This window comes from Rattus norvegicus, chromosome 19, assembly GCF_036323735.1.
Source record: "Rattus norvegicus strain BN/NHsdMcwi chromosome 19, GRCr8, whole genome shotgun sequence".
NCBI classification, from domain to species: Eukaryota; Metazoa; Chordata; class Mammalia; order Rodentia; family Muridae; genus Rattus; species Rattus norvegicus.
Genome location: NC_086037.1, coordinates 67,279,462 through 67,299,537, shown reverse-complemented (window position 1 = coordinate 67,299,537; position 20,076 = coordinate 67,279,462). Strand labels below are relative to the sequence as shown.

The 20,076-nt window shown below is 56.8% G+C and overlaps 1 protein-coding gene across 5 annotated transcripts in view; it reads right to left on the bottom strand.

The window, feature by feature from the left end:
* Positions 1-388: 388 nt before the first annotated feature.
* Zfpm1 (zinc finger protein, multitype 1) overlaps positions 389-20,076 on the bottom strand; it is a 56,228-nt gene continuing 36,540 nt past the window's right edge. The window contains exons 4-10 of one of the 5 annotated variants that reach the window (NM_001242627.1): positions 13,375-13,508; positions 5,258-5,357; positions 3,677-3,883; positions 2,990-3,220; positions 2,620-2,715; positions 2,388-2,534; positions 389-2,216 (exon numbers count right to left, since the gene is read on the bottom strand). In NM_001242627.1, coding sequence (NP_001229556.1) covers positions 451-2,216; positions 2,388-2,534; positions 2,620-2,715; positions 2,990-3,220; positions 3,677-3,883; positions 5,258-5,357; positions 13,375-13,508 — 2,681 coding nt within the window. In that variant the 3' untranslated portion in view covers positions 389-450. Of the gene's footprint in view, positions 2,258-2,387; positions 2,547-2,619; positions 2,716-2,989; positions 3,221-3,676; positions 3,884-5,257; positions 5,358-12,893; positions 13,181-13,374; positions 13,509-20,076 lie in introns of those variants that run through there. The other 4 variants (XM_039098006.2, XM_039098007.2, XM_008772649.3 and 1 more) reach the window with 4 other exon arrangements.

Below are 20,076 nucleotides of genomic sequence, written 5' to 3'. Positions count from 1 at the left end.
CAGGTCACCTTCTAAGGCTGGGTGAGGCAGACTGGCCAGCAGGGGCCAGGTGCCCAGAGGTATTTTCAGAGTTCACTTTCAGCCTCCATAGCTTCTGGTTAAGAGTTACAGAGTTGGAGAACAGGCATTTTTACTTTTTCAGGGGACCAAGCAAAGTGGCAAAGCAATGGCTAGACTGCCGTTGGTTGGGTTCTGCCAAACATGCCAACAGCTGGCCAGCATAGTGGCAGGGCTACGGGTGAGCTAGAAGCAGAGAGAAAGAACTCTACATAGGGCGGTTGAGCCCCTGGAATGGGCTAGGTCCTGGAGGAAATAAACGGTGGGGTGCACAAGCTGGGGTATGGAATGAAGCCCACTAGATCTAAGACAACAGGGCGGCCCGCCAGCGAACTTAGCACACTGAACGTCTTTATTAAGTGTCAAGGGTCCCGGTGGTGCGGCCCCACAGTCTCACTTTACGTGCTCGGCAGCGTGAGAAGAGCAGTAATACTTCTTGTGTGCGATGAAGGTGGACAGACTGCTGAACCTGATGTTGCACAGGCGGCAGTAGCGGTGGCCGCCACCACCACCCGGTGCAGGAGCGGGCGCAGGCGGGCCCTTGCAGGATGTCCGAGCGCCTTGATCGGCCTGGTCAGAAGGCGTGTTCTCGGGAGCAGGGGAAGGAGAGCGCGGTGCGCGGCCGTCTGGGCTGTCGCGCGGAGCACGCTCCGCAGCTGTGCGGGGCTCAGCGCCTGGGCTGGCCGCGGGCTTGGCCACCTGCAGGCCGTGTGCCTGGCGCAAATGCTCGACCAGGTCGCCGCGAACGCGCCCGTTGGGCGGGCAGTAGGGGCAGAGGGCGGTGGTGCGCAAAGGTGCGGCGGGGCACGAGTACTTCTTATGAGCCAGGTAAGCTTCGAGGCTGTGGAAGCTTACGCGACACGCGGTACACTCGTGGTAGTCGGCCAGCGCGGGCAGAGCAGTAGGTGTATCCGGGGTCTGGCGACGCGGCCGCTTGCTCAGGTCAATGGGGCCGTCGGGGACTGGGCCCGGAGAGGGCGTGGGGGCTGGGCCAGCGCTCGCGCTCGCGGGTCTGGGAGAAGAGGGCAGCTCCGCCGTAGGGGAGGATACAACCGGCACCGGGGCCGGCCCTGCTGCTGGGGGCGGGGCACCGGCTGCGGGCAGCTCGTACAGTTTGCGACGCCGGCGCGTGCGCACGGGCGGAGCTGTCAGCGCGGGAGCCGCGGGTCCCGGAGCCGGCGTGGGTACGGGTGGCCGGCGCGGCGGAGGGTCGTGGCGTGAGGCGCAGTAGTAGCGCTTGTGCACAGTGTAGGTTTCGTGGCGGCTAAACCGGATGTTGCAGGCCTCGCACAGCGTGCGGCTGGGATCGTCCTCTGCATCGTCTACCGAGCTGCCCGGGCTCTGGCTGCCCTCGCTGCCCCGGCCCGCAGTCTCGGCCTCAGGAGTGGTCGCGCCACTCGCCTCTTCCTCTCGTGGCCCGGGCCCGGGCGATGAGCGTGGCGGGTCTGGCTCTGCAGCGACACCTGCAGGCGCGCGGGCCGAGCCTGTGGCTGCTTTGGGTCTGCGCACAGCGGGCGGGTCCTCGGGCGCGCGGCGGCCCGAGCAGTAGAGACGCTTGTGCACATAGAAGTTGTTGATATTGTTAAAGGTGATCTCGCATTCAAAGCACGTGGCGCCCTTAGTCCCCGGGAAGAGGCCTGTGGGCGTTCCCGCCACTCCGGAGCTCCCTGCGCCCTGCTGTAGCCGGTTGTGTACCAACTCAGACATCTTGGCCAGGATCTCCGAAGCCTGTGGTGCTGCAGGGACAGTGGTTGTGCCCGCGTCCGGACCGAACACATATTGTGGCAGGAAGAGCGTCCCGGCCATTGTTAGTTCTCCCGGCCCAGGGCTAGAGCCAGGCGTGGGGCTGGACAGTTCTGCCTTCACCCTGACTGGATTGGGGCTATGTGGTGAAGGCGTCCGAGACGGAGCCTGGGGACCTGGCTCTCCCGGACCTGAGGCACGGGCGGCTTCAGGTTCCTCTGCAGCTTCCACTTTGATGGTCCTGGGGGCTGCAGGGGACTCGCTGCTGCCCCCATTTTGGGGGGGCACTCTGGTCTCTCCGTTGGTGACTTCGGCCAAGGCTTTACTGTCCAGTCCTGAGGATGGGGTGGGTGCCTTGTCAGCGGGAACCAGGGGACTGTGCCTCAGCGAATGCTGTTGGAAGCCTGTCAGGCTGTCTATAAGAACACAGGGCTGCATGTCAGGCCCAGGGCAGGCCCTAGGTAGGATGTGGTAGGCAGAAGGGATTTAGGACCAGGGTTGACAAGGACACCATGTATTGCCTATGGACAAGCCCCCTCCCCTCCCACTTATCAGAGGGGCAGTGAGGCCCCAGTATGGCTGCTTACCTGAAGGAAGTTTGGCTGCTGGGTGTCCAGCCCCTGGTGAGTAGATCTCACCCTTGGAGCCTGGCTGGCACACCATGTGGTTGGTCACCAGGTGGCTGTAGAGGATGTCCCTTGTGGTGGATATGAAGCCACAGTTGTGACAGACACCTGTAGGCCACGCTGTTGTGATCAGGTTCCTGAGGCTGAAGTATAGCCCCAGAGACCCCATCCCAGCCCTCTCCAGCCCACCTACCGCTGAGTGTGTCCGTGTGCACCTTGAGATGGCGTTCACAGTTGGCCTTGGTGGTGAAGGCTGACAGGCAGATGAGGCACACGAAGGGGCGCTCTCCTGGAACATAGAGATGGGTCCCAGTGACAAGGAAGGAACACTGGGCCCTGGCCCTTCTTGTTTCACATCAGCCACATGCTTCCCAGGGTCCAGGCACACACCCAGCCCTTTATTAAGTGTGCATGTAGCCACAGGTAAGCCTTGTGCTAGGCTGTAGAGAGGGACAGGGGAGCTGCGTGGCGTGAGTGGCAGAATAAGCGTTCCTGAGCACCAGCGTGGTGCACAGCTTGGATCTGCCAGGGCAGCGAGGCCAGGAGCAGGCACAGGCACTCACCGCTGTGACTGCGCATGTGGATCTCCAGCGAGCTGGCGCTGGGGCAGCTCTTCCGGCACTGGGGGAAGGGGCAGATGCGCTCGTTGGGGTAGGTTTCCTTGGGCTTCTCTTCAGTCGCTGAGACAGGGGAGCTGGCCCGCTGGCGGCTGGCACAGTAGTAGAGCAGGTGGGCTTGCAGGTTCCGCTCACTGCGGTACCAGATCCCGCAGTCTTTGCAGGGGAAGACGTCCTCTGGTAGGGCAGGGTACACATGGGCATGAGGTACCTTGATAGCCCCAGGCTGAGGTACTGACTTCTCATTGTGTCCCTGAAGGCCCTGTCTTGTTGTAGGACTCACCAGGCTCTGGGGATTCCCCTGTGCCTGCACAGGGGCCGTGGGGACTCAGCTCCTGCTGCTGCCTTTGGGCATGCATTACCCAAAACCCGCCGCCACCTTCTCTTTCTGCTGCATGTTCCTCATCTGGCCTGCACCCTCCCTGTGGTAGCAGGCCATGTGCAATCTTCTAGCACTCAGGTCACCTGCCTTAGCTGGGTGCTGCCCTTCAGTTCAGTGTCTGACTGGAGCAGAATTCATCTGCAGAGTGTGTGTGTGTGTAAACTGGACCTCTTGAATGCTGACACCTAGGACCTGCCCTGCCCTCTGACTCAGTGTCACCCAAAGTCTGCCCCAGGGAGTCGCATACTCACTGTTGATGACTGCAGTAGCAAGGATGGACGCCATACCAGCCTGCTGGGGCAGCAGCTGGATGTCGGTGTGCACTGGACCTGAGCTTCCAGCTTCCTCTGGCTCCTGCACAGGGTGTTTGGGAGTACCGTGGGGCTCGGCCACAAGGAGCACGTGTAGTAGTCCACCAGAAGGCACTGCTTTGGTAACCCTGCACCAGAGGGCATCATCTGTAGGGTACAGGCATTTATGATGCTGGCTCCAGTGATTCTGGCCCTATAATGGGGTCCTTCCCTTTATCTCCCATACTGGGGCCCCACCATATTGCCAGGGATGGGTGAAGCCAGGCAAAGGGCAGGAGGTGGCTGCATTCAGGTTCACAGTCATGGCTGGCTGGATTTGTGGAGTGCTAGCCTGTGTCTGAGGCAAGCTCCCATATCCAGTAAAAGGGTAGATATGGAACTGGCAGGGATAACTGAGGGGGATCTTGTGTAACCACTTGGTTGGGGTGGAGGGCTGTCCCAACACAGGGGCCTCCAGAACAAGCAGGCTTTCAACCTGTTGGGAATGGGCCAGGTGCTGTTCCCATAGTGGCCTGTAGAAGGCAGCATCAATCAACAAAACCCAGGTGACCTGGGCCAGCAGTTCTGCTTTGTGGCCTGGAACCCTGAGGCTGCTGGCCTCAGTCCCAAGCCAGTGGCCACTCCCAGCAGAAGGTGGGAAAAGAAAGGAGAGTATGCGTGTCCTAAGGTGGCAGTAGGAGCTGGGCTGTAGTGTAGAGCCTGTGTAAGTCCCATTCTGGGGCAAGTGATACAGGAAAAACCACCCATCAATGTCCACAAGATTTCTGTGGTCACTATGACCCTGTCTGCAGACCACACCCAGGTCATGCCACCTTTATCAGCATCAGCCCTATAAGAACCTCTGTCTTTTGTGGTCAGCCTGCTTGGGCAGAACTGTGCACAGGGCAGATTGCTTGCCCATATCCAATCTGGTGTCGGGGAGTGTTCCTTCCTATCGCAGGCTGCCTTCTGGCTGCTGTCTCTGGTCCCTAGAGCATCCATTGGTAGGACTGGGAACATGACCCCTGTGCCCTGCAGTGTTGGCCAAGGTGCCATGAACCTGACTTCAACCCTCAATACCTTCTGCTTCCGCTGAGGGGCTACTCAGGAGCTGACTTCAAGGACAAAACTTCCAGAACATTTATTTTAGCAAACAGAATGAGCTGAGGGAAGACCCCTTTTGCACCCTAACTCTTAGAAGGTTGGACGGTGGGGGCGACGTGTCAAATAGGATGAAATCATTTGGCCACAGCCTCTTCCCCATTTCCTATATGGAGCAACAAACTGGAAGGCAAGGGACTCGCCCAAGTCCCACAACTAGCTCTCGTGTCAGTGGATGTGATGCACCTGGGACTGCAGCTCCTAAGATTGTCCACCATCCTCTCAGATGGGGTTCAGGGCGCTCGCTCAAGCAGTCTGACTGTCACTGTCACCCAGATAAGCTGGTGTCCTTTTAAGATCTGCATCAGACAGAGTCAAGTGACCCTGACTTCTGAAAGACCTTAGACGGGAGGGAGGGAGGTAGGCACATGAGACACAGACCCTTCCTGTAGATCTCGGAGTTAGCTTCTTCTTCAGTTAGGGCCTGGGGCAGCATCCTTAGCCAGCAGCTCTCATCCACCATCAGGGTCAGTGCCGGGCCCTAGGGAAGAGAGGGGCAGGGAAGGATCAGCCTATGCAGGAGTGTGTCATGGGCTTGGCTGTGTTGTGCAGTGGTGGCTTAGCAGCAGGACCTGTGCAGTTCAAACACTGATGTCTGGAGGCATGGCGGGGAGCTGTGCTTTCAAGGCTAGGTACTAGTCTCCTCTGGGGGCAAAGCTCCAGAGAGATCCAGCATGGAACTGGCAGGGATAACTGAGGGGGGATCTTGTGCATCTAGCGCCTGCAGATGTGTGTTCCCTTCCTGCCACAGCACAGGGCTGCTGGCACCAAGGGCATGGCCCATGTCACACAACTGCCGGATGCCTGCAGATAGGCAGACAGACAGACACAGAGACTATCTTCGTATAGTACTTTTACCCCATCCATTCACTGAAAGCACTGGCCTTTCCCTGGGTTTGGCTGCCCCAACCCAGACCATCTGTGTTGCTGGGGACTGAGGGGTGGTGGGTAGCTGAGGCTGTCTGCCCTCCTCGCCATCCTATTGGCCAGGAAGCTGAGGCAGGGGGAAGGGTAGGGGCCGGGGTAGAAGCTGTGCACACTTCCTCTGCAGCTCAGTCTGAACCTGGAAGGAAAGCGCTCTGGGCTCAGCCCCCCAGGGCCACCAAAGCTGCTTGTTTCCTGCCCCCATACCCTGGCTGTCGGCCCAGCAGCAGAGGAAGCGCACGTGGCCGTGTCTCTGTGCAGCCCAGGCTGGAAGGCTGGAAGGCTGGAAGGCTGGAAGGCTGGAAGGCTGTGATTTGGTCTCACTTGGAGGATGAGATACGGCCGGTGGCAGGCAGGGACAGCAGAGGCCCAGTCCTGTTTGTCCTTGGAGGGTGGGTGACTACTACTGCCCCCCAGGGCAGCTCCCCGCCTGTGGGGCTGTTCCCAGCCATTTGGGCACTACGTGTGAAAGGAGAGCACGCCCGTGTATCATTCTGTCTGTCATTTGCTGCTTTATTCAAATAATGCCTTTCAACCAGAAACCTGCACCTCAAGAACTTTTAGCCGAGGCCCAGAGCCATTGCTCACTCCAGGCTCTTAGGAACCCCTGCATGTTCATGGCCATCAGCTCACTGGGTAGGAAAGACAAACAACTGCTGGGATAGGAGGAGAAACAGGCTGCTAATTGTATGGTCACTGCCAGCCCAGTACTTGGCATTCCTGAGTTCCTCCTGTGTGGTGCCCACATAGGCTCTGGGGCCAAACATCAGGGTCTAGCTCAGGTTTGACCTTTCCCCTGTGACCCCTGTGGACCAACTCTTCACAGACCCCGCTCACATGGCATACACAGAGCCAGCAAGATAAGGCCTGCTAGCTGGGAACTCCCGGTGGCCATGAGGTCATGACAGCCCAGCCAGCTGGACACTCCCAGTGGCCATGTACCATGAGGTCATGACAGCCCAGCCAGGTGGCTTCCACGTCACCTGCTTGCTGCCACGTGGCTTGTCATGTGGAGATAAGCTGGCTCTGAGTCCCAGCAGGTGACACCTGCATCTCTGGCCTCAGTTTCCTATATACTAGCAAGGTGAGGCCCACATGACAAAGTTGCTGTCACGATAGGAGGAGGGAACCCCCTTCCTTGTCCTGCCACCATTTATGGGGTGTGCGTGGGGAGGGCTGTGGGCCAGGCAGGCCACTCCCTCTCTGGTCCTTTCTGCCCTGGCACAGGTGATTGGGAGCACACAGGAAGCCCTCAGAGCTGCACAGTGGCCATGGCTGCTTATGTATGCTTTGCTTGATCGATGACAGGAACAGGAAGGCATCTCTGGACCCAGGTACGAGCCTTGCATCCTGGACCTTGCTGGCAACTGCCACACGTCCACTGAGGGAGTGCATTCTACCCAAGAGCCTGCTTCAGGTCTGCTGGCTCAGGAGGGTGACTCCTGATTCTTGGTGGGTAACTTGTGGACTCCCAGGGATGCAGGGAATAGGGGAGCTTCAAGGTCATGGGTGGATAGGGAGTAAACCCCAGGATGATGCAGCAGATGGGGTGTGGGCAGCCACATTGGGGACCTCTGACTCTCACAGCCTAGCTGTTCCTGGCCTGAGCGGATGGCTGTCGGTGAGGTGGCTGGGTCCGGCCCTCCCTGCCTCAGCCTTCCAGGTCTCTAATGAATATTAATGAGCAGAGGGTGAGAAAATTAATCTGCCTGATCCTCTGATGGGTGCTGTGGTAACGATATGAAATCTAATTATTCGTCCCAATATTTCTAAACCCTCAAACTGAGACTGACAGCCTCGCGGTCGGTTTAACGCTTATCGCTCCCCGGAGCAGCATGTTCACCGCATGATAAAACCACGCGCGCGCCACTTTGCTGACGCTGCACAAGCCGCTCCTTCTGTGGAGGTCCCAGTGCAGGGGACAGCATACCGCACCCCCAGCAGCACAGTGGCATGGGTGCAACCTTGGGGAGCAGAGCTAGGAGGGAACTAGTGGCTGCTGTTCATAATCACATCAAGTCCCCAGGGAAACAGCTCGTGAGATCCTGGACCTCCTTGCAGGGTCCCCTGTGCTCCCTGGGCTGTCACTGCCCTGCATCGGGACAGTTGGGGTTTGGGACATGGTTTTGCATTCACTCTTCTCCCTGTCTGGGTCTCTTAGGATCCGCAGGAGGGACTCAGCCCCAAGCTCCTCTTCGTCTGTTCAGGTGTGTCTGGGTCAGAGAAGAGCCCTGGCACTTGTCCCACTTGCTGCCCCTTGAGCCGTCATTTGTCTCTCCCTCCTGGCTCCAACTCCCCCTGCCCCCAGCCTAGGATGACATCAGCCACTTTAAATTCTCCTGTGGATCTGAGCCTGCTCCTGTTCCCCCAACAAAGAGGTCAGTGTTCGACTCTGTGGGCTGATAGCCATCAGAACCCATATCTGAGCGCCATCGGCTGTGACAGTTCTATCTGAGGCTCTTCCCAAACCTTGCTGTTCATAAAGCCATTTTTAGGGAAGGTGGGTCCTCTCGGGTGGGCGGCTTGGCCCAGAAATGGTATCCCACACTGCGCTCTGGACTTCAGGCCCCCTTATGTTAGAGAACCAGTGCTGAGGCCTGTGGCCAGAGGGTGACTGATTAGGACCTCTCTCCTACTGACCCACCCTTCATTCACAGCGATGGCACCTATGGCTCCTTGCTTTTTCCCGGGTGCCCACCGCCCACCTCATGGGTGTAGGGTTGAGGCCCACCGAGACTACACACTGTGTACACGGGGTTAGAACCAAAGTCTGAGAAGTTCTGCCTCATCCCAGTCATTGCTCATCCATGCACTCGTCCCTCAGTCCCTGAAGGCCACCTGGGCCTATCAAGGGGCAGGGACAGTAGGAGACAAGGGACCAGCAAACGTCAGGCCTGGGCTCACTGTCAACTGCATTTCGTGTTGCGAGAAGAGCCACGGATGATGCTTGGCTGTCACAGGCAGAGCAATGAGGGAAGACGTCACCTGTGGGAGTGTCACTGGTCATGCCATCCTTGCCAGCCACCCCTCTGTGTGGGGTGGGCACTGCTGCTCACCTCCTGGTCCCCAACCTTTTATCTCAGGCTGGCTTTGGGGCCCGAGGATGGAGCTAGCTGCAGGCAGGTCTGAGGCCATAGTTGCTACAGCTCAGGAGCAGATAGAGGAGCCTGACATATTTCCTAAACTCCTACCATGGCAGCCAGGGAAACGAAACACGGAGAAGAAGGGTGCTCAGGCCACCACAAGGCCAGCAGCAGACCTAGACGGGGTCTGATGGATGAGCCAAATGTTACTGCTGACTATACCAGTCTCTGTGGACTGGGCAGAATGGTGGCTTCACAGATGTCACCAGAATTGTGAGCGTGACCTCATTTAGAGAAAAGGACTTTGCATATCTGAGTTCAGAGTCTCCTATGAAAATATAAAATTACCTGGAACAGGGTTGTCCCAATAACAAGTGACGTAAGAAAGAGAAGAGGCAAGGGAGATGGAGACACATGAGGGCCAAAGGTCCTGGGGCCACCAGAAGCCTTAGGCAGAGTCTGCCTCAAAGACCACAAGACCCACCCTGCCCCTTAGGACAGTGGTCTCTGTCTTCAGCCATGACAGAGTACACAGGTTGTGGCACTCAGGGCATGTCTGTGCCTGCTGTCAGGATATGCCAGGCAGCCATTTTCCAGATGAGGTTCCTCAGGCTGGGCTGCTGTCTCTTTAAGGTGGGGCTTGGAATGCTTCAGCAAAGCAGGGCTCAAACAGTGTACGCTCACATCTGGGTAGGACAGCAGTGGGCACAGCTGGACCGCATGTCCTGGAGGGGAGATGCCTTTCCTGGTACCCTCCCCTTCCTGTTACAGACTTGAGTGAAAACCCAGCACCCGGGGGCAAGGCCCTGGGTTCAGTCCCCAGCTCAAAAAAAAAAAAAAAAAAAAAAAAAAGACCAAAAACCCAGCACCCTCTGAAGTCCCGTAAGGTGAGTCTGGGCTTTGCCATGCTAGCCTAGGCGCCCTCACTCCATCCCCAGGTGAGAGGACCCAGGCCATTAGGGGTTGGCCATTCCACACTTAAGTCTGGGCCCACATCGTCCCACTCAATCTTTCTAGCATCTTTTTTTTTTTTTTTGGTTCTTTTTTCCGGAGCTGGGGACTGAACCCAGGGCCTTGTGCTTCCTAGGCAAGCGCTCTACCACTGAGCTAAATCCCCAACCCCTAGCATCTTTTCTTAATGCATCACCGCCACCCCGCTCAACAGTCAGGGCGCTCTCCTGGTCTCACTGATGCTACGGTGAGCTCCTGCCAAAGGAAGCAAGCTGAGCAGGCAGACCAGCATGGCCAGGCTGGGGTGCAGGGCCATGCGCTCACCATCCATCTACCCTCCCACCCACCCATTCATCCACCTGCTTACCCACCCATTTACCACCCATCTAATCACTTGTCTATCCGTCCACTCACCCCCTTACCTCTGTCTGATCACCTGTCCACCCACGCACGTACCCATTTATGAATACATGAGTACCCATTCACTTATCCATCAACCTATCCACTATTCATTCACCCACCCACCTAAAATCCATCTACTCATCTTTCCATCCATCCATATAACATTTACGCATCCATACCCACCCATCCACCCACCCGTCTGTCCATCTATTCGTCCATCCATCCACCTAACCAAACACCCACCCTCCCACCTGTCTGTCCATCTATCTATCCGTCTGACTCTCCATCCACCCACCCATCCTTTACCCATCCACTCTTCCATTCACTTACCCGACTCTATGTGCTCACCCACTCATTCACCCATCCGTTCACCCACCCATCTGTCCATCCGTCCGTCCACTTTGGCACCGTCATCTCCTCTCTCATTGCTGTCTGTTGTGAGCTGTGACCTAGGAGGCTTTTCAACTGTCCTCTTACAGGCATGAAAACCATAGCAAGCGATAAAGACAAGACTACCAACTCTCCACTCGGAGCTGTGACTCAGTTTCCTTCCTGATATCTGGTGTGGGTAGGAGCGTTGGGGGGGGGTTCTCTTCCAACTCGTCCCCATGGTGAGCAGCCCCCCAGCCTAAGAGAAGCCCGGGAAACGACCCCATATCTACATGCGCCCCCTCCTCCTTCTCTAAGGGGAGAGGAGGAACTGCCTGGTGGCTGATAGGGCCATGGGGCAGGAGGCAACTTCTTCCTTAGGCTGCAGGGAGAACTGGGACCCATCAGCCGAACTCGATAAGAGCGCGCTGAATGTTAGCAAAAATATTTAGACAATAAGCGAAGTATTGCAAAGGCGCCATATCTTTCAGAAATCAATCATCTGTACCGTGTGTCTGGACGCTTGGCGCCAAGGCAGAGATAGTGCCTCACTGGGGAGATAAGGGTTAATCAAGGATTTAATTCTGTGAGATAGAGGGGAGCGAGGGAGGAGCTTCCTCCCTCCCTGAGTGCCTCAGAGGCAGGAACTGTGCTGCTCTGGCCACAGCTTCTTCACCTCAGTGGAGACTCTACCTCCCAGCCTTCTCGGGCTGAGCCACGCCAGGACACACGAGGAGCAGAGGGTGGCAAGGCCCGGGGCTCTTGTAGAAAGGGGGTGGCATGCAGGTGGCAGGTAAAACGTCTGAGCACAGGGGCTGGGTTCTAGTTCTTCCTTAGCTCTCTGGAGCCCGGAGACTTGGCCAGAGCCTCAGAGTCCTAGCTTTGTCATCTATGAAGTGGGGACTTCATGGGCTAACGACATGGTTCAGTGAGTAAAGAGGCTTGTCGCTAAGGCTGGCAGTATGAGTTCAATCCCTGGGCTCACAAGGTAGAAAGAACAAACCAACTCCTCTAAGTAGTCCTCTGAGCTCTACATGTGTGTGTGGGCATATATGGATGGACAGGTGGGGAGAGAGACAGACAGAGACAGAATTTTAAAAAGTGGGGACAGTGGCCTGCCTCCTAGGGTTGGGGGAGGTTGCCATGTGGAGTGTGCCTGAGACATATTTTGTCATAGCTTTGTATCCTCAAGGAATACAGAGGAGACAGGCACAGCACCAGGACCTGCCTCGCAAACCTGCCTTTGCTCCTGTTGCTACATGCGGCTTTTCCTGACTGAAGTCTGGAGACGGGGGTTCCAGGTCCTGCTTGCATACTGACTCCTTTCTGACTGACCAGTGCCAACAGTCTCCAAGTCACTTGCTGTGCACAGCACACATGACACACCCACCCTGCATAGCCACTTTGAAAGAAAGCCCTGGCTTCCTTCCTCCTGGACCTTAATCCGCTGCTCTGTGACATCCCTCCCTGGACCTTGGGCCGCCTGCATCCTCAGGCTCTTCCAAGTATGTACAGGGTCAAGTACCACTCACTCCAGACCACTCTCTCAATCCACCACGCTGCCAGCAGGCAAGGGATCAACTCCTACCTCACAGTGCAGCCTGACTTGACCCTCTCTTCAGGTCTAGGCCTAAAGGAAGCCCCTGGATTCCAGGTGACCTGCCTGTGGTCCCAAGGACTGAGGAAACTGACTCTGAGCAGGAAGGATCTACCTGGAATACAGCAAGCAGGAAACCTACGGTGGACACGCTCAGTTCAGAGCTAGCTCCTACTCTTACTGGACAGTCTGGGACAAGAGCCCTATCCTGGTGGCTGGAAGACTGTGCGGCCAGTAGATGGTATATTTGAACCCAGTGAGCACAGATTCTGAGCGGTGGTGGTCTGCTGCTCCCCGCTGCCTGTGGACACTGTGCCCGTCTGTGCTCCTGGGTATTTATGACGCGAGCCTGCGTCGTCATGAATGTGCGCAGTGTCCTGGCCTCCGGGTGCTGGGGAAGTCTAGCCTAGAGTCTCAGCCTTCCCCACAAAGGGCACTAAGAAGGCAGCCTGGGGCTCTCAGAGCAAGGACCCCAGAAGCATGTGACACTGGCTAGCCGGTGAATACCTTGGATAGATCCACACTCTAATTCCACATCAGGAAACAGGGCCTGCACCACAGTACTCTGGGAGGGGGTACTTCATCTTAGGACCGACAGGACTAGTCAAGAGGCCTTTGCCATTTTGTGTCTGTGGACACTGCCCAGTCCTGCTCATTTGCTGCCTACACGGCTGCCCTAGGTTGTACCCACCCAGGTCTCGGTGTCCTGGTGTCCTTTCCCATCTGAAATGATTTCGAAAGGAACCCAGCCATCCCAGCAGGAGGAGGCCAGGCCGACTTGCTACAACAGAAGCTGCCTCAGAAGCGAGTCCAAGACAAAAGGCAGCATGGCTGTGTCAGGAAGGAGGCTGCCTTAGGAACTCTGTGCCAGGCAGGGTTGCGATGGTGAGGAAGCTTCTGCAGTGCTGGGAAGCCACACCCACCCAGCACCTGCTCCCCGTCAGAAGGAACTTCTTCCCTTCTGCTTTGGATCTCCTTCCTTTTCTCTGCTGGGCTCCACTACAGCTCCTGTAGGAAGTGCCCCTGGGATGGATCCCCAAAGCACAGTGTTACCCCTTCCGAGGTTCCCCAGGAAGTCCCTCCCTTTTACCCTTGCCTCTTTGGGTTCCACCAAAGTTCCCTGCCAGAAAGACAAGAGGTTTGGTCGGCCAGCGCGGGGCTCAGCTTCTTACCGGTTCTTCTCTCTCAGGGGATAAAGCTCTGGTCTGAATGCTCCCGTAGAATGGGCCCCAGGACAGACCCTCAGTGAGGCTCAGTCGGGCCCGCACACACCTCTGCCCGTCCTGCAGTGCCAGTTCCAGCTCCTCTGAAAGGAAACAAATGGGTGAGGTAGCTGCTAGGTGACCCCCAAGTCCCCGCTTCCGGCCTGGTTCTAGGGCCAGACCTTTGCCCTTTTTGAGAACATGCGGGGTTGTAGAAACACCACGAAGACATGGACGGGCAGGCCACACCATGGCCTTGGTCACAGTCTGCAGCACCTGTGTGTGAGCCATTACTGTGTGCTAGGCTGACTGGCAGCCCTTCACAAGACATCACCCATGACTGTGAATGTTCCTTGCATGTGGGACAAAGTCTTCAGACACCACTAGATTAAAGATCATGAGATCAGATCACCCTGGATTAGCAGGTATTCTAAATAAAAGATGGTGTCCCTAAGACGAGTGGATGGATAAGGCAGAACCAGAAGGTTCTGTGCCGGCTGAGGCTTTTAGAACTTTTGGTCGGCTGTGGCAGAACACTGAGGCAGGGAGGAGGAGCTCCTTGGTGACTGACGGGTGTTAGTTGTGGGACACACGGACACCTGGCCAGCCACCAGCCCTACTTGAGCCTCCATTTTCTTTAAAGGATGTGGGGGCATGGTCATGTCCTCAAAGGGTGGTGCTTCCCCAGGGCACACAGCCTCTGCCCTGTCTGCCTGCTCCCTAGGCTGCCAGCCTGTGGAGGCCTCACATGGCCTGGCCTGGTCCCCTGGCCAGAGTGCTGTGGCGGCCCCACTTCCTGGAGCCCATCAGGCAGGCTGTGGTCTTAATGGGCGCGATCATCAGATAACTGGCCAGCTAATGGTGGAGATAAGGTGTAAATACGGCAGGAGGCCCCGTGGAGAGCTGTAACTGGGCCTTTGTCTTCCCGGGGCTGATAAGATGGCAGTGGACCAGGACTGGAGGCCAAGGAGGCCTGCACCCCTTTATCAGCCTGGGAGTGGGAGAGGGGCTGAAAGGCCAAAAGGCAAGCTCTACACTTCCTAAAAGCTAACAGTCCTCTGCAGCTCACCCAGGACACTGTCCTGGTGCAGGGCTGTCCCACTGGCTCCCTCCCCTCCCCTTCTAGAATTAGAGAGTTCTCCGGAGAGTCTATGCTTACAGCTTAGCCACCAGGAGTCCTACCCAGGTGTCAGGGGACAAGGGGACGGGTGTCCCTGGACCTTAAACAGACAGTTAGGTTACCTAGCCCCACTTCCACTCTGTGTGTAGAACATTCCTCAGGGGATGGGGCCTGGCCCCTTGCAGGAACTCCCTGTTACAAGGATACCTTCATCTGAGGCTGTGTCCTCCTAAATTGGGGTACAAGGAAGGGAGGCAGTCCATGCAGGTTACCCTGAGGGTGTGGTATGACACAGGCCGTCCCACAGACATACCTGTCCATGATGCTACCCTGGCAGCCAGAGCCTCTTAGACAGCCTGGGCTCCAGCTTGCTTCCAGCCCCCCTGGGGAAGGAGGAGGTCGGTGCCACCCCTCGCTTACCCACCAGCAAACGGCCCCGCACCCTAATCAGAGTTCACGGCCGCAGCCCAGTCTTCCAGATAAGACATGCCTGGCATTTCCCACGGCAGCCATCCCATCCTCTGGGTATCACGCTCTGCCAGAGAGGGCTGGTTGCTGATAAGGGCTGTGGTCCCTCTCCCAGGGGGGAAGCACCACGTCTGCACTCAGGGACTGGAAAGCCTGGGAGAGGTGGCGATGTACAACAATTACTATGGTAACACACTTGTCTGTTCAGGGTCCAGGTCAGCCAGTCTGAGGCTGCCTCTTGAGGCAGATTGGTTATGGGAGGGCAGCTGACCTCATCCTCGGCACCTTGTGCCCAGCAGCTCTGGCGATGTTCGACAGCTACTTACATAACCTAGTTCCTGCCCCAACCACTTGCAGCCGAAAGACAGCCAGCACCCAGCAGACTCGCTCCTAGCAAGTAAACCAGCACGAGAGAAGTGTGGTCTGAAGAAGCTGGTTTTTACCAAGGACCTGACTGCACGGGAGAGAGCCTAGGGCTTAGTGATGGGATGCCACTGGGGTGCGACGACGGTGGTCACAGAAAACCTAGGCTGGTGTGGCATGATCTAGTCTCTGGGTTTGTGGCACACAATTACTGTCACAGAGTTTGGAGGGTATCTGGGGGCAGGGACTGGGGCCACAGCCTCTATCTAGGAACAAAGTAAATGTCCAGATGGCTCTCATGGGCACAGGCAGCTCCATGGCGGGCGGTCATGGTGGCTTCCAACCTCATCCAGGCCCTGGCCACCTGTTCCCTCAGCTGGAGAATAGAGAATATGCCTTTATCTCTTAAAACTCACCATCCTAACGTGAACCCTGGCCCCATTTCTGTGTCAGCCCAGCACCAGACACGACTTGCAGGACTCCTCCAAGCATACTTGGGAAGCTGAGGCTCAGTGAGCAGCGTCTGAAGTGCTCGTGGAGGAGTCGTGACTCACTTAACAACCTTAGTACCCGTCTGAGGGAGGGTGGGAGGGAGCAGCCGCCTTCTTCCAGGCCTGAAATATTTTGGCTTTGGCCTGCACTTCCCTATGCTCTGTGGTGAACCTTTGACAGGAACTGGGCTGTCACTCCAGGTCCAGCACTGGGTCAAGGGCTACTTCATTCAGGTAAACAACTGTCTGCATTGCTTCCCAGAACACGTGCTGGGACTTAATTGCATTCCCTAGAAGCGTCTTCAAGGAACCTGATGCATATTTATCTGTTTACAATGTCAGTCACGCATGGCCCTCGAGGTATTCACCACCACCACCACCCCCCTTCCCAGAACAGAAGCCCAGGGTCTACTTCCTTGGCTGGAGCCTGGCTGGGGTGGGGGTGGGTCTGGCCATTGTTGGGGTGCTCTGGGCAGCAGCACTGGTGTCCAAACTACCAAGTCCTGCCACTACCCTAGTGTCTGTGTTCCTGTCCCATCAGAGCCTGTTTACTGTGCTGTGGAAGAGGCGTGCGTCTGCTGGCTAAAGGTCTGTGTTTACCACAGTGCCGAGACTGGCCTCACAGGTGGTGCCCCTGCCTTGGGAGCCCCTCAGACCTAACTTGAGGCCCCCTAACCTAGCTCTACCTTGAAGTGTTTCCCATCAGCAGCCTAAGTGCTGGTGTTGGCCGCCTCTCTATGAAGGCGGAGGAAGCCCAGAGATCTTAGGCAAATCCCTAAGGTCCCATGCCCGAGGGAGGCCACTCCTTTTAAAACATTTTACCTAGAGTGCATGTGTATGCACATATATATGCCATCTGTGCATCTAGGTGTCCACAGAGAACAGAAGACGGTGTCAGATCCCTTGGCACTGGAGCTTCCTGACATGAGGGCTGAGAACCAAACTTGGATTCTCCAGAAAAGTAATTAAGTGCTCTTAACCACTGAGCCACCCCTCCTACTCCCCAAGTACGGCCTGCTGCCCTCTCTCTTTCTCTTTAGGTTTCCTGAGACAGGGTCTCTTTGTGTAGCCTCGGCTGTGCTGGAACTTGCTCTGTAGACCAGGCTGGATTTATACTTACTGACATCTGTCTGCTTCTACCTCCCAAGGGCTGGGACTAAAGGCATGCGTTCCCACCACCTGGCTAAGTAGGGCCTCTCCTCAGCCATGCCCTCAGAGTGCCCTTCTGATAGGGCACGAGTCACTCCGGCTTTCCCACGTGAGTAGTGGCTGGCTCGCAAACCTAAAGCAGGAGTCTGTGGTGTGTAGGGACGTCAGCAAGAGGCTCCCACAGCTCAAATGGGGCCAGACCCCTTGTGCCAAAGGCCAGTGCCTCTGAAGCACCAAGTCAACCACCCAAAGCCCCCACCATGCCCTGTGGGGTCTGTGGTTGGCATGTGGGTGCCCACCGGCTCACCACCAGCACCCACTTATCTAATCAGCCCATCGTTCCCGCCAACCCGCCCTGTGGCTCCCACAGGGCAGCTGGGGCGAGGCCCCTATCGCAAGGATCACCCTGTTTGCTTTTGATAAAAGTCACAGTAAAGGAAAGAAAAAGACATGAATGGGGAGGGAGGAGGGAGGGAGGGAAGCCCCAGTCTGGTGGCGTCTAGAAAATTCTGCAGGTGTGACAGCGTAGGCAAACTGTATGGCCCAGAGGACATCAGCTCCCACTAAAACCAAAGGCCAGGGGGTTGGGGATTTAGCTCAGTGGTAGAGCGCTTGCCTAGCAAGCGGAAGGCCCTGGGTTCGGTCCCCAGCTCCGAAAACAAAACAAAACAAAAAAAAAACCCCCAAAAAAAACAAAACAAAGGCCAGGAAGGGCAAATGGCTCCCCCGAGTCACACAGCAGAGGACGGAGGGTCAGAGAGCAGCCGGGATGTGTCTCTGGGCCAAGCCACACTGAAAGACAAATCGGGCTGTAAAGGGGCCTTGTGTATTATGGCTGCCCTTGCTCTGTCTCTGTCTGCTAAACAATTTGCAGGGAAGGTGGGGTGGGGGACATTGAAAGCGAGCTTTCCAGAGGTTGCATGGCCAGCTCTCACTGACCCCAGACTCATGACTCCAACGCAGGTGGTGCTGGCTCACTCAGAGCAACCCCCCTGTGGTAGGCAGTGGGGTATGCCAGACCTCAACCCCAGCATTTCCCCTTTACAGACAGGAGTGTGAGCAGCAATAGGGGAGACTGAGCCCGACAGCCCAGCATGGGCCCCGTGCTTACTTTCAGGGAACTGAGCAGGGGCTCTCAAGCCTGTGGCCACTGACACAGCCAAGATGGGAGTGCTTCCTGCCAGGCATCCTGCAGAGGGAGAGATGGCACCAGGCAGATAAGCTGCAGAGTGACAGACTTGAGCACCACCTTCAGAAGCAGAGGCACCAGGGCTGGGGCCCTGCCCTGCCCCTTGGGAGGTATATTCTGACTTTGCAGAGTGCCTATAGTGCCAGCCACTAGGAAAATGGGATCAGTAAGCTGGGTGACCAGAGGCCACCAGAAAGCTGGGCTCAAGTCCTCTCAGGATGTGATCCACTCATCCCAGGGGCAGCCCTCTCTTGGGAAGGCAGCAAAGATGCTGGAACACGCAGCTGCAGAGCAGTGTCCACGACAGGTTAGGTCCTCTCCTCTCTGTGCTCACTCAGTCCGCTCCCTCACACCTCACTGTCCTGGTGCTCAAATCTCAGAGGAAAGAGTCTAGCTTCCTAGACACCTAACCCTGAAGGATATTCTGGCTATCACATGCCCCAGACCCAGGAGGGTATTGTGCCTGCCAGAAGGGGCAGCTGGTCCCAGAGGGGGGAGAGCACCCCTGCTTCTGTTCTCTAACCCACTTCTTTTCCTACTTATCCAGCCCCCTCCTCCTCAGGACCAGCCACCACTCTGGTGGCCCTTGGGAGGAAGAAGTCAACTTCAAGCTTACAGGAAGCAGGTATGTGTGTGTGTGGTCAGTTTGGCCTAGGGGTGGGTCCTTGGGAACCCCAAACATTGGTGCCGGGTAGAGGAATGCTGGTCTTGGGTTCTGAAGCCCTGCCCCTTCCAGCTAGTCCACAGCCCCTCCCTGCTCTCTGGGACTGTGCTTGCCGAGTATTGATTTTTTGACATGGAGCAACAGCCAGCCTTTATCGGCTGAACCCTGGCCCTGACTAATGGCGGATCTGGGTCCATCTGGGAAGAACAGGCTAGGGCGGGTGGGGCTCTCTCTTCCTTCCAGGGATCTGTGGGGGCCTCTCTCCACCTGGCATAATTGAGCTAGTTCTGGGGAAGGGTTGGCCCTCACAGAAGGTGCATCTACAGTGTAATAGATCAAGGGAATAGCAGGTAGAAGTCATCCCTTGCTTCTCCTGTATGGCCCCTGTATGGCACAGAGCCAGGATTCTAGGTCTGACCACCCCTACTGAACCTGGAGACAGGGCTTCTTGGAGAGGGACACTACCTTTGTCCCTTCAGGGCATAGCCAAAGCAGCCAGACTAACAGGAAGAACCATAGCCACAGTGGCCCGTGCACCCATTGACCCCTCAGAGGACACAGATCCCTTGATGGGTTGTGTACCATGCGTAGGCGAGAGCTCTTTCCTACACCCCACAGCCACAGGGAGGCTGAGGGTCCTGGTTTCCAGACTTCACTGAAGCACAGATCTTTGCTGGGCTTCTCCAAGAGCTCCATGCCATATGCTCCACCACCTTCCCCCAGGATAGGAACAGAGGAAGTCCTGTCAGCTTTGAGCCTCCACACTCTCCGCCTCAATGGCACAGACATCCTGGTCTTGCCCAGAGTTCGGCTCCCACTGGCTCTGGCTCAGTGTGTCCACCCACCTTGTCTTTATTTCCTTGCCCTCTGGTGCCACAGCTTCTGGTCTGAGTGGTCAGGGTGGGTATGAGGGCATGTGAGGGTCTGGGAAGCGGTTTATCCAAGGGTGAAAAGGGTTGTTGTCACTTCTACCTGGAGTGACAGCTGTCTGCCTTGCCTACAGGCACTCACATCCTACGGCCAATAGTGACAATGAGGCAGGTGCTATGGAGCCAGCGTGTCAGGACACAGCTACCACTTAGAGCACACTGACCAGAGGCCCCTACGCAGGCGAAGGTGCACAGGGCTCCCAGACACTCTTGAGTGTGTTAAGTCTCTGCCCCACGGTGAGTCAGGCACTGTGGGGGTTGGGAGACAAAGAGGTCTAGGACTTGTTAGCTTTCCCTCA